Source organism: Carassius auratus, chromosome 32 (assembly GCF_003368295.1).
Source record: "Carassius auratus strain Wakin chromosome 32, ASM336829v1, whole genome shotgun sequence".
Taxonomy (NCBI): Eukaryota; Metazoa; Chordata; class Actinopteri; order Cypriniformes; family Cyprinidae; genus Carassius; species Carassius auratus.
In genome coordinates, this window is record NC_039274.1 from 2,300,062 (window position 1) to 2,314,628 (window position 14,567).

The 14,567-nt window shown below is 38.7% G+C and overlaps 1 protein-coding gene across 4 annotated transcripts in view; it reads right to left on the bottom strand.

The window, feature by feature from the left end:
- The window catches only part of LOC113051319 (MTSS1-like protein), a 96,066-nt gene that overhangs the window by 52,885 nt on the left and 28,614 nt on the right, over window positions 1-14,567 (bottom strand). For all 4 annotated transcript variants that reach the window (XM_026214941.1, XM_026214940.1, XM_026214943.1 and 1 more), the window contains exons 2-3: window positions 9,851-9,912; window positions 9,669-9,742 (exon numbers count right to left, since the gene is read on the bottom strand). In XM_026214941.1, coding sequence (XP_026070726.1) covers window positions 9,669-9,742; window positions 9,851-9,912 — 136 coding nt within the window. The remainder of the gene's footprint in view (window positions 1-9,668; window positions 9,743-9,850; window positions 9,913-14,567) is intronic.

Here is a 14,567-nt window from a genome sequence, read left to right on the forward strand (position 1 = left end):
AGACTAGAACTAAAAGCAGACTAAAAGCAAGGCATGACTAAAAGCAAGGCATGACTAAAAGCAAAATTACATCGTGTCCAAAGTATTTAAAACTTCCTGTTGGCCACCCCTCAAATGTTGCCTTGACCAATCAGATATGTTCTTGAGTCTTGGGTATCATAAATCATTTGTTTATCTTACCAAGCATGTGGTTCTTGCCTCACAGGGTCTAATTTTGGACATGATTCCTATAACATGATTATGATATATTTTACAAATAAATGATTGTCAGGGCAATATCAAGCAAGAAAATTCAATCACACACATATCAAACACGACTATGTACCCTTCAGCTATACCATAGTCATTTAAAGAAAACATACACGATAAGTGATTATAACATGATAGTCAAATGTGTGGGTTACACGTAAATGAATATGGAGTTAAGCAATAGAATGATTCATTCATAAGTCTTTTTTGAGTTCATTCTGGTCCATATATAATGTATAAAAAGGGTTTCTTTGCCATTCTCTGGCAAAGGACTTTTCTGTGAAGACAAAGGTTTAAAGCCCTTCCCCCTTAGGAATTTCAGTCTGGTTTCACTGGCTGGGGGGGGAAGTCAATGCAAGTATTTAACTTGATCTCCTGGGTTTACATGTGATGTCCAGCGTTGCATTCCAATCACGAACAATAAATTTGACAATCTCTTCTTTGAATTAAAATTGTCAATAATTGTTCTATTGGTGTTAATGTTGAAAGCTGTTGTGTGAACAAGTTGGTTGGTTGGTTATCTTGTTTGGTTCCTGTGGCACTAGAACTGATTTATGACTTCCTGAGGAATTCAGCTCATGTTTCAATGCACACAGCTCTGATAGACTCTTTGATTTGTCTGATTTGACTCATTTCTGCTACATATATCCCCCTTTCGATCGGCGAGGTGTTTAGGTGAAGACATCGTCGATCGCTGGAGAAACAAAGGCAGAAGAAGCAGACAAACACAGCAAACAGCAAGACAACACCTCCATGACAGTTACTGTACTGGTGCAGGCATCAGGTTATTTAGGTACACGTGGTTAAGTTCAATTAGTCAATGTAGTTTAGCACATTGAGGATAGTTTAGATCGTCTTGGAAATTGTTTTTATTTTGATTCATCAATCAAATTTGTGGTTAACTTTGTTTGGTTCTTCTAGGTTGTCTTACTTTACATGTTTACCATTAGTTTTCTAGTAATTTCATTTTCAATTCAATGAATTGACCTATCATGCATGGAGCTCTCTGGCTTCCATTCAGTTTAGAGTGGCTGGCGGATATTAGGTGTTGCGAGTCAATCCTAATATCAGACCTTCGACCCCCGCAGGGTGTCTAGGCGTTTCACCTACTCAGGAAAGAGGGGAAGGAGAAGGATAGGTAAAAGAAGAACAAAACAAAACAAGGCTGCTGTGGGTTTTCCTAGCATGTGTTACAACTACTATTGAGCTAGGATGTCAGGTGCAGCTAGTGTGTCATGAACCTTAACTTAGTGTCAGGTGTTCTACCTATTGTGAGGATGGCTGCACTTTTCTTCATGGTGGGTATGTGTAACTTTGTTACACTAAAAGTTGGATATTCTACCTGTGGGAAGAATATGTTTGTTGACTGTGTTATCAGTAGATGTGTTTACCTCTGGGTGTAGGTAATGTTGTGTGTTACTGGTGTAGTGCATGTGTGGTCAGATCTGTTCAAGTCTGTGTTGTCTCCCCCTTTTTCTAGCATGTCACTGAAGACTGGCTCTCAGCATCCTTGGCTTGGATGAGGGCGTGTCCATGGTCTAATGAGGGTCAGTCCAGCAAGGCAGGAAGTTCTTTAGCAGACAGTCGGAGGCAGTTTGGCATGGCTGTGTGAAGCTGGGTTGCAAAACTTGTCTCCTATGTTGCATTCTTCTTGTGATGCCTTCTGGCTGTAGCAGACTTTCTGACCTTCTGTGCTCTGGTGGTTGCTGTTGCACAGACAGGGAATTTGGAACTTGGAGTTGGAGTTCATTTGACAGTTTGTTAGTGACTGAGGTGATGTCCTTTAGTACCTCAGATTTTTCATCAACAGTTGGCCGTGAAAGACTTGTTCATTCTGGGTTGTTGTTGAACAGGTGCTTGTCATCTCTGATGCGGTGCACCAGGTGATCACCGGCCTTCCGTTCTGTCGTTGGTCACAGCAAGCATGACTCAACTTTGTGGTCACCTGCATGTAAATTGTCTTGAAGGAACTCTCTTAGTTGTTCCATGACTTGTTCCGTGTCTTCTAATGGTAAGCGGTTATGTTCTTGTGAGTACTCAGCACTGTGCATGTCTGAGTGGTGCTGAGGTGGGTTTTGTTGTCGCTTACCCACAAGAGTTGCTCTTGGATGAGTCAGGTGATTACCTTTGGATATCTGGTTAGGTTTCCAGATGTTATCCTTTTGGTTTCTTGAGAAGCGTGGCTGGTCCCATGGATTTTTCCAGCAGTTGGGTTGAAAGCGGTCGTGGATATGGGCGTCACGTTCTCTGTGCTCTTGATGGAAGACTCTGGTGTTGTGATGCCACTGGGTGTCGTCCAGTGCAAGGCTTGAGTCTTTGTTGACAGAGTTCAAGAGTGTGGATGTTTTGTTACCTTTCTTTGAGGCCAACTTCTGCTTGTTATAGGCCTTCTGTGTTAGGTCACGCAACTGTTGGATGGTCATGGAGTTCGGACAGGCCATGACACCTAGATGGTGACTGACTCCAGGGTGCAGATTCTTTAGGAAGAGGGTTTTGAAGTTCACATCCTCTTCAAGGTCAGAGTTGTTGTGTGCACCAAAGTAGGATTGTCGGAGTCGGTTGTAGTAAGCTTGTGGAGTCTCTTGACGACCTTGTTTGGTTTCCAAGGCAGTTAACAGTCCATGTTCAGACTCTGGGTCTGTAAACTCTTTAATCAGGACCTCACGAAGTCGCTGGTAGTTTGACTTGGTTTGACTGGGCTGTCGATCTAGAAAGTTTCGTACCTCGGAACTGGACGTGGCTCTAAGGAGGTATAACCAGTCTCTGTCAGTCACATGAGTTCTCACTTCCAGGTGAAATTCGATATCTCGCAGATAAGCTTGGATGTCGGGGCTCTCTGTGGAGTTCGGGTTGAACCTGCTGATGTTTTTAGACAGCTTGTTGAGGTCTTTGATGGTCATCCCTTGTGCAGCTTCAAGGCCTTGGACGGGAGGTTTTCTTTCGTTGGCAGGAAAGGGTTGTGTGGCGAAGGCAGGTGAGGTTTTGGGTTGTGGCCCTTCGCTCCTTTCGTCATATGCCAGTTCTTGGACGTGGGACTCTGCTCTGCTCAGCAGTGATGAGGCTAAGAGAGGTTTCTCTTTCCTTGGCTCTTGTTTGTGCTTGTAAGCACTTTGGAGTTCTTTTCTGACCATGTAGAGCTCATCGTTGGTATCGTCTAGTTGTTGGGTCAGATTGTCCATTTCAGTTCTGTACCTTTCAAGGTGGTCTTTCAAAGCACTGATTTCAGAATTCTTGTTTCTGATGTCTATCTTGGCTTTCTCCAGTAGCTGTTCGGCATACTGGAGTCTGTTTACCAGGTCTTTCTGAGCAGCCGTTGCATGTTGCTGGTCGAGCTGAGCTGCTGCCAGGGCTGCTTGGAGCTTCATAACTTGTTCTGTTGTATCCTGCTCCCTCTCGCTGGGTGCTTTGAGTTGATCTTGAACTTTCACTTCCAGCTTGTCTATGCGACGTTGAGCACCTGTCAGCTCCTCTTGAAGGTGGGTGATGTGCTTGTCGCTCAGTTTCAGCTGGGTTGTGAAGGCATAGCTTAGTGAGCTCGTGATCTTGACTAGCTCCTCGTGGTTGTTGTTCTGGCTTGAATCTTGTGTCAGGAATCTTCTCAGGATTAGGATTATTATTAAAAATAATAACAGTTCAAATGTCTTTGGAGTGAGGCTGTCTGTTATGCCTCTCAGCCAAATGTTCACATCTTCCCCATGGGAAATGGGGTCTGCAGTCTGCGGCATGTTGGCACGCTGGGAAGAAGAGAGACTGACACAGATCTGCGTGGAGTAAAAGCCTATGTGTGGTGGGACAACTAAGTGTTGTATCAGTGATTGTGAACCACTAGTGAAATGTGGTGATGACTGTGTTGGTCTCAGGGTGTCTAAGTAGACTAGAGATGCGAAGACTTTGTCACTCTAATGAGGAAGAGGAAAAGAGAGACAGAGGTGAAAAACAAATTCAAATGACAAGCAAAATTTCTGTTTTTCAAATGAGGAAAATTATTTTTTTCAATTAAATGTTATCAAAAACATAAACAATATTATTATATTTCTTGCTTTGGACAAAAGAATACAATAATAATTCTGATATCTCTTTTCTTAGTCTGACAGGATTGACACCGTACACCTTTCAGTTGGACCGCTCACCAGGGAGTCAGCGAGGGCGACAGTTGCTCAACACGTATCTCTATTAAATTGATCTCAACGTTGGATGAGATGCTAAAACTTAGATTGCGTTTCCAAATGTAGGGAGGTTAGGAAGAACAAATGAGAGGATGATTACAATCAAATTCATAAGGATGATTCGTCGTCTTTGGCACGATTGTGTATTTACTTCACTTAGAATTGATTGATGGTTCTTACATGTCCTACAAATGTAAAAAGAGAAGAGGAAAGTAAAGGAGAGAGAGGACGGAGATGGTAAGTCTCAGTAGCGGTTATCTCAACTACAAGGAGAGCGTTGTGTTAGTTGCTGCACAACTAATCAAACAAAATAAACTTTAAGTGAAAGAGAGTTGTCTTTCTAATTTATTTGAACTCGTAGTGAGGGATAGCAATGTCTCCTTTCAGGGCTCAGGTTTGTCGTTCCCAGGCTAGGATACACAAAAGAAATGGTAAGAAATAGGAAAATTAAAAAAAATTAATAAATGGGCAAAATATGCAAAAATGAAATTAAAAAGAGGAAATCAATACGTAAAACAATAGTGGTTAAGTGTATAACCAAAACAGGAAGAGGGGTAAAACGCATTCAAATAAGTAAAGGTCTGAATAGCATATATTCAGATGGGTAATAAAATAAATTAGGAGGAATAAGTTTACTTAACTTCCAAAGTTCAAGGCTTATTCATTCCTAAAATAATTAGACCCAAAAGAGAATACTAGAAATAAAAGATCAAATGAAATGATCTGAGAGGGAAATTTTAAATGCTTCCAAATAAATTTAATGTTTCAATTAAATTTCAATTTGACAATTAATAATTATGAGTCAGTATTTCCCTTTCTAGTAAAATGAAAATAAGTGGTCTAGTGAGAAAAGAGAGCGATAAAAAGAAAGAGACTAACAAGTGTTAGTTAAGATGTTTAAAATGGTTAAATCACGTCAGCGTTGCCCAAACACACATTATTCTACCACTGGATGGTAATGCTAACGGCTAACCTTTGAGGCTAGTGGCTTTAGTATAGACTTCAATGTAAATGCAATGGTTTCGTTAGCTTAGCGACACCGCAGAGTTTGTGCGCTGCGCGTGCACAGTTCAGAGTTGCTCCGGAAGTACGTTAGGCTTCCGGGTCACGGTCGTCACTATGGCAACCAAAACACATTCTAGTGGATTAGCACATGAATCGTTGCATTGTTACATGAAATGTCGGCTCATTTCAACACTGTACAAATAACAACACCGCCTTCCAGTTGGTTTTGCGATGTGGCACTTAAACTCTCAGTTTGTATAGTTAAATTTATCTTAATTCAGATATAGCAGCTTCCTGCTGTAGTTAAGGGAACACTGTTATATCAATCTCAGCAATTTGAATCTCCGTGCCAGTTTTTCTGGACACAAACATAAAAGTTTTCCTTCGCTGTTGGTACACAGTTAAAATTTACTTGATCAAGCTTTTAAAACACTCCCATTCAAATTACTCTCGGACACACGCAGTGTTACGCGAGATTGCATTCACTTTGTGAACGGATACAAATGGGCAAACATTGTTCTCTAATGTTTAACGTTAACTTAGGGGAGTCGAATATCAAATTTGATTCGGCAGTGGAACACGCACTGGCAATCAAACTATATGAAATATGAATACGGGGACTTTGATAAATAGATTGAGGAACCCGCTCAAAACTATTCTTTATTCACCGATTTATATCCCTTTTGAAACACTAACAGTTTAGCTCCGTTCAGCAAACAGTGACTGAGATAGCGTTTGAGACACTGGAACACGCAGTGAAATCAAATCAGCTATAAAACAAGGCATTACACAAATGAGGAACACGCTCAATTTCTACCTTATTGTACGTTCTCAGATGTTTACTTTTAAGTTCACTTACTGCTGTTAACAACAGGGAGACGGACTCGAGTTAAAGTCTCCTCTAGTTCCTTTCATTCAAGCGGGAGGGCGCGCGCTGCTTACGTCACGCAAACACACACACATACTCAGGTCTCGCATGCTTCTCATCTTTCATTCCTTTAGCAAAATCAAAGATTAAATAACTTGGTTTATGCTCACAATTTAGATTAAACTGCCCGCAATCATTCTCCACCATTATAAATGTAAGGGAAACAGGTCAATTTAGCTCAAAGGGAATCATTTAAGATTTTAAAGGGAATTTGAACAGAATCACTGTTTCACGGCTGTTCACGGAGACGCGCCTGCGGTTCAGTGAACGAGCCGTTTAACATCAAATCTGCGCTGGATACTAATATCCAAACTATAGTGAAAACACTATCAATTAGCACAGTAACAAGATCGGCAGTTTAAGACATTAACTTGTAAGCACAAAACACAAGATACTTCTCTTTTCAATATGAATAAGGCTTTATTAGATAAATCTAAGACATAAAAACTAATCTAACACATAAACACACGCACACACACATTCACACAAGTTGCAGGAAGATCGAAAGTTAGGGAAAGATGAGTTTAAGAGAATGGAAATATGGAATCCCAAGTTTACAGCAATACGTTAAATTGCATAGACATGAACAACCATCAATCACGTAATTAGCGCTCGCATTGAGTTCCTCAATGGGGTTAAAATTATATTAGATACACCAGCACAACAAATATCTGGGAATACGTTGCCTTCGTTTGCTGTGAAAGGGACTCCAGTTGAAAGGGGTTTCCCGGTGTCGCTGATTGGCTGGAAGTTCAGTTGGCTGAAGTGACGTCTTGGGGAGCCCGTGCTTGGGCGTTGGCTGAAGCTGGAGTTGTGTGGCTGGTTGGAGTTCAAACGCGCAGACGAGGTCGACGTTACAAAACTTAACTCAGAACACGAAACTCTCAAACGGAAAAGAAAAGAAATAAAGTTTGACGAGACTAGGTTGTGTTCCTTCTCATTGTGGCATAAGTAGCAGCAGACAGGCACGCTGGAACCGCGCTCAAAGAACCATGATGACTAACCACATGGCTAGATGCTACAAGCTAAAGCTAGGTAGCAAAGCTACAAGCTAAGAGCAGGCATGACTGATAGCACGAGCAAGGCTGGAACTAAAAGCCGACATGGCTAATAGCAGCAGCTAGACTAGAACTAAAAGCAGACTAAAAGCAAGGCATGACTAAAAGCAAGGCATGACTAAAAGCAAAATTACATCGTGTCCAAAGTATTTAAAACTTCCTGTTGGCCACCCCTCAAATGTTGCCTTGACCAATCAGATATGTTCTTGAGTCTTGGGTATCATAAATCATTTGTTTATCTTACCAAGCATGTGGTTCTTGCCTCACAGGGTCTAATTTTGGACATGATTCCTATAACATGATTATGATATATTTTACAAATAAATGATTGTCAGGGCAATATCAAGCAAGAAAATTCAATCACACACATATCAAACACGACTATGTACCCTTCAGCTATACCATAGTCATTTAAAGAAAACATACACGATAAGTGATTATAACATGATAGTCAAATGTGTGGGTTACACGTAAATGAATATGGAGTTAAGCAATAGAATGATTCATTCATAAGTCTTTTTTGAGTTCATTCTGGTCCATATATAATGTATAAAAAGGGTTTCTTTGCCATTCTCTGGCAAAGGACTTTTCTGTGAAGACAAAGGTTTAAAGCCCTTCCCCCTTAGGAATTTCAGTCTGGTTTCACTGGCTGGGGGGGGGAAGTCAATGCAAGTATTTAACTTGATCTCCTGGGTTTACATGTGATGTCCAGCGTTGCATTCCAATCACGAACAATAAATTTGACAATCTCTTCTTTGAATTAAAATTGTCAATAATTGTTCTATTGGTGTTAATGTTGAAAGCTGTTGTGTGAACAAGTTGGTTGGTTGGTTATCTTGTTTGGTTCCTGTGGCACTAGAACTGATTTATGACTTCCTGAGGAATTCAGCTCATGTTTCAATGCACACAGCTCTGATAGACTCTTTGATTTGTCTGATTTGACTCATTTCTGCTACAAAACACACTCTTTACCTCAGGCATGCAGGCCACAAAATGAGATTAAAAAAAAAATAACATTCCCCAGATGAAGAGAAAAAAAAGTCAAACCCAGTAATACAATCATAATGAGGCTGGTGGTTTATTTCCTAACAAAATTATTTCCATCAGTCGATTCTCCCTGAAGAACTTGACTCGGTCAAATCATTACAAAAGCACCATGCCATAAATAGCCAAAAACACCCAGCATGCCTCTCTACAGCTATGAGGCACGTCTTTGTTCCCTCTCATTTATCCATTATTGTCAAGGATTTATAACATCCGCTTGTGAACATACTGTTCAGAACTCACCACAGATGAATAATGTAGTTATGTTGAATTATTTGCTAATAACATCTAACCAATTCAAAAAGGCTTTTGTCTTATATGCACACGCATATGAACATTAACACAAAGGCATTCTTACAATCATTGTTTGCAGGATGAGAGCATTAAATCTAGAGGGTCTAGCTCTATTCCTTCTATAATCTTTGGTTTCGGACACACATATCAGGCCTGATATCGCGCTCCTGTACTCATAATCATTAAAATGCTCCAATACCACACAACGTGTCAAAAGTGCTGTGCCAAAGACAAAGTAACACAGACAACAGAACAACAGAGAGCAGATTGGAGTAATCAGAGATTAAGGATGTCTATGAAGTACATTTATGTAATTAATATAATGTTAATCATTCATGCCTGTAGCTGATGTGCACGAGCTGATAAGCAAAGTACGCTGAGTGGTAATGTCAAAAGGCAAAAGCAAATACAAAACAATGTACTAAAGTACAAGTAATGTACAAGTTACTAAAGTTACTTGACAGTAAGGAGAGAGAGAAAGATAAAGTGAGGGAGAGCGTGCACACTTATTTTGCATGATCTTGACTGTTCTTCACTCACTTAGCATTCAAATGAAATCCTGAATACAAAACAAACAAAATTATAATGGCATTCACTATAAACAACATATTTATTTAAAGTGAAAGTGAAACTAGTATCTTGTGTGAAATGTGCTTTACATTTGCTAGGTTTCTGTACCAAATATATAAAAAAAATGTGTAAAAATACAGGTATCGATAGTAGTATCGGCAAGTGCCAAAAAAAAAAAAAAAGTATTGTATTTGACTCGTTCTGAAAAAACTGGTATCGGTGCATCCCTACAGTTATCTTTCTCTCTCCCATAGTTTTTTATCCTATTCATTACCCTCATAATGGGATATACATATCCCTGCACCCTCAATCACACACACACACACACTCTCCCACATCCCTGATCATGCCTACCTCTTGTGTTGGTTGCCATATCCGCCACCTTCTGAAAGGCATCCAGAAATGCCACTGCTGATAAAACCGTGGTTCTGAAACACAAAACCAATGGAATAAATTGTTGACAATTGTCTTTTCTCAGCATTCAATAAAACCTTCCTCACTTGACAGTGCGGGTGTGAGCTGGAGACTGAGCTTACCGGAGTTGAGAGTGCAGCTTGGTGGCCTTGGCACTGAAGTCTTCCCAGACAGGATAAGAACACTGCAGAAGAACAAAAGACACAAGGTGAGCTGTGAATGTGCACTTTGTGTGTTCAATGAACAAAGCAGTAAATTTGCCATTTTAAGGTTCAGTGCATTGCTTGTACACAATCGTTCAAAATGTAGAAGTGGTAGGATTGTTTAAATGTTTTTGTCTCTTATGCTCACCAAGGCTTCCTTTACATGATCAAAAATGCAGTAAAACAGTGATATTATAAAATAATATTGTTTTTACAGTTTTAAAAAAAAAATTTCAGTGTCACATGAATATCTGTGATACATTTGAATGACTCTTTGGCAAACAGAAAGAGCAGCATTTACTTGAAATAGAGAAGTTTTGTAACATTATAAATGTCTTTAATGTCACTTGTCATCAATTGAATGTCCCCTTTCTGTGCTATCATTAAGAATAAAACTATGTCAATGTGAATATATTTAATGAAGTATGTGTAGTAGTTGCAGCAGAACTTAACAATATATATATATATATATATATATATATATATATATATATATATATATATATATATATATATATATATATATTGCACGCAGTCCTTGTACACAAACATAATGTGTGTGTGTGTGTGTGTGTGTGTGTGTGTGTGTGTGTGTGTGTGTGTGTTGTGTGTGTGTGTGTGTGTGTGTGCGCATCTATATGGATATGATAATTGGAGGGGATGTGGTTTGTCCCGGGGCAGAAATAGCTGTGTCATCCGGCGATAAGGGGACAAGCCATGTACATTTCTGCCCAGTTGCCACGGAAACGCAGCAGACAAAGTATTCTGTGTGAAGTCTGCTTTACAAAAGGCAACGGGCTAAATGCAATATCACAGTTGCCAAGCAGAAACTAACAAGCATGACGTCTAGTACACACAATCCTGTGACTGTCATCCTAAGCCGTAACAGTGTTTTTCTCTCTCAGAATCACTTCAATAAAGGTTCTTGCTTCTAAAACGTTCAACATATTCTTATTTTTAATTAACATTTTTCCGATTCTACATGTAATCCTTACATTTTTCAGTTTGGGACTGAGATTTAGCACTTTAATTTAGTAAGACATTCTTCTAAATTTTGCAAAACATCATCATAAAAACAAATATATGGTTTTTGGACATAATATTAAGGTGTGTTTTCTTGCCATGAAAAAATTTTCACTTATAAATGAGTTTCATGCTGCAACAACGGCTGCGTTAATTTTATTCAAATTACTGAATCAACCCAAATATAGTAAAAATTGCACATTGCCACCTTTTGCAGTGTGGTGTAAGGTACTGTAATCTTCATCCAAAATATTAGCAATCATGAAATATTACCTTGTTAGGTCAATGTTACGTATGTTTTTGAGACATTTAACCCAATAATCTCCTACTATTATCAATCAGCACTGAACACCAAGGTTGTTTTCATAATATCGCCGTCGGTGTATGAATGACTGTGTGAATGGGTGAATGTGAGGCAAATTGTAAATGGGCTTTGGATGGCCATGTGGTCTGTTAAAAGCGCTATATAAATGCAGTCCATTTACCATTTACCATAAACGAAAACTGAAACTACGACTAAAACATCAGTTAAAAAACTTTTTTGTTAACTGACATAAAATGTAAAATTTCATAATAATGAAAAACTAAAACTAAACGAACTGAAATAAAATAATAATTATCAAAAATAAGTATTATTTTTCGTAATTAATAAGCTCTCATCCCGTGGCATCCCGTGGAAAATCTGACGTGGTTTAGTTTAAAACCAAACAGGCTGTATAATACATTTACCTGTAAATGGCACTTTATGCATGTGAGGTTAGCCGAGGCTGACAGCAACATCAGTTAACCCTTAACTGTTACTAACATTTTTGAATATAGAGTTTGTAGTGCACGAATCAAACTTAAATTTCTATAAATTTTGAATGAAAACATTTTGTAACATGATATTGATTTACCATTTACATGGTAATGCAATGTCTGGTTTTAAAATGGGTTTGCAAAATAAAAACTAAACTAAAACTAACAAAACCATTCATGAAACTAACTAAAACTAAACTTAAATTTAAAGCAAAATTGAAAACGCACTTAACATTATTTTGTGATCTCACTATCACCGTTGCATCTCCAATTCCAACTCTTCTTAGAGTATCCCATGTCACTGTTGGTGAAGCAGCTTTTGGCCACAGCCGTCTTTGTTAGCTTCTTAAGACCGCTAAGCTCACCTGAGCTTTGAGCAGGGCAGATTCAGACTACTGTGTGTCAAAGGGGGAAATTAGCCGCACTTCAGAACATAGCTGGAGGTCAAGATTGTGCTCAGCAACTGGAAAAAGACCCTTGCCTTTCCTCATACACCCGCACACTGCCCAAAATACCCCCCTGTGCCTGCTCTCAACTTGCCCCAGAGTCAAAAGAAGCAAGAACGATTTTCAAACAGAGAGAAAAGGAACGGACACATGGAGGCCAGCAAAATGCATAGCCTAACACGCTTTTGGATGGGATTTACTTCATATATGACTTCAGAGTTACTATTTTTATGCAGAATGTCTGTCATTTCATTTACTGAATCAATCAGAACGGGGATGTCTAAATTTTAATGAGATGGGAGAGCCTGGTGTCTGGATGAAGAATAAATTATAGTGCCCTTGAAACCCTAGTGAAATAAAAACAAGTAAATAAATAAGTAGTCTCTTTTAATATTTCTTTTACTTTTATTATAACATGGGATGGCAGCAGTACTGCTATTTTACCCCAAAATCTGGCAAAAAAAAAAAGCCTTGACATAATTCAGCCTTTTTTAATATTATGTAGTTAAGATCAAAATAAATAAACACTGTAAAACTTAAAAAAATTATCATAATTCCTTATGTTAAAAAAGAAAATGCTACAGTAAACATCTGACAATAGTTGACAATAAATATATACAAAATAAATACATAAATACATCTAATTTCATTTTACAGTAATTTACTGTTACTGTTAGTTTTTGAAAGTGGAAAAGAAGTAATCAAATGTACATTTTATATTGGGGTTTTATGTTATTTATACATCATTTTAGTGTCATGTATGTTAACATGATGGCATTTTGCATTTTTTTCTGCAAGACACTGTTGACGCTCGTAACCGCGACAACAGCTGGCAGTTTTGTACCATAAATTTCCTGGAATTTTTAAAGTAAAGAGTACGTTGCATTAAAAATAAAAATAATTGTAATGATTACAATAGCACAAATTTCTATTCAGACAAGATTTCTCTGAGGTCCCCTGAATAAGCTGACAAACAGTAATGTAGGTTCAATTTTCTCCATATATATATAATTATTATTATTTTTTTTTTTTTTGTGGTAAAAAAAACAAAAACATTTTTCTTTCAGATGGGATTAAAATAAAAAAATATGTCTGTCAAACAGAGAAATAAAAGAAAGAAAGAAAGAAAGAAAGAAAGAAAGAAAGAAAGAAAGAAAGAAAGAAAGAAAGAAAGAAAGAAAGAAAGAAAGATCTCCTTTAATCCAGCATCTCGACCTGCTTGTTTGATGTCTGCTAATTTTGCCTGAATTTAAACACGTTACTCCTGGGAGACCCATGAATTGTTTGAAGTGCCCTAGTCTGCTGCTCAGGACCGAGGTTTATCATCTTCATGGGGCTTGTAGGAGAGAGATAAGTCACAAGACCCGCCCCATCATCCATCTCCTGATATTAGCATATTCACTAGGCTAATCCAATAGCAGGACAGCGACGACTCCAATTATGCTAATATTGTTAGCTGGCTCATTTTCACTAAAGTTATTTCCCATCTTTCTATCCCTTTCTTTATTCAATCTCTTTCTTGACTTGCCAATTGATCCACAAACAACTGGATAAGTACCTCTCCCCACCATTTGAGGAGCAAACATGCTCAGATGGGCCTTGTAAAAGAAGCAGGCTATTTTAAATTTTTCCAAACCATGTGGAAAAACTGCATAAAAGGTGAATTTTAATAAGGCCCAAAAAAAAAAAAAACACACACACAAAAAACAGAATTCTAAAGCCATTTCATGCATTCCATAGCAGTAGCGCAGTATAGTGATACTACAAAATCTGCCAGCATTTCCATAGTCTCAGCCTCAGACTTCACGCCCACGGACCGTTGGCTAAACGTCTGATGCATATGGAACACCAAAGTGGAAACACTTCAGGAGTGTCGAAGTCATCATCAGATGGGTTGAATTCTACAGGATTTCTGCGAGATGTGTCGTATTCTTTAATGTTCCGCCTCGAAACAAAGATACCGTGGCGCCAAACACCCTCACGAAAGAAGAAATCGGTCGTGTTTGCAACTGTGACGAGGAGCGCTCATCAGGATCAACTAAACGCTGGATTTTCAAAAGTATGTGAAATATTTAAAGTTTGCAGCATGGAATCTTAAAAATATTTTTGCACACCAGTCTGTTATTGTGGCAACATTTCCACACCCCAACACGTGATGATGAACAAAACGAACTGTGATTTTTTTTTTTTTTTTTGTCTTACATGTCGGTCAAACGGCCTCATGGGCCGGCCTTGGCCAATGAAAGCTGCCATGAATTCCAGACCTTCAGTTTGAAGTCTGGCTACGCGAGACTAGCATTACTACAGCTGGCAGCTGCTGGAGGATTTAGCATTTGTGTCAATGACAGGGTCGGAAATAAAGAAAAGGA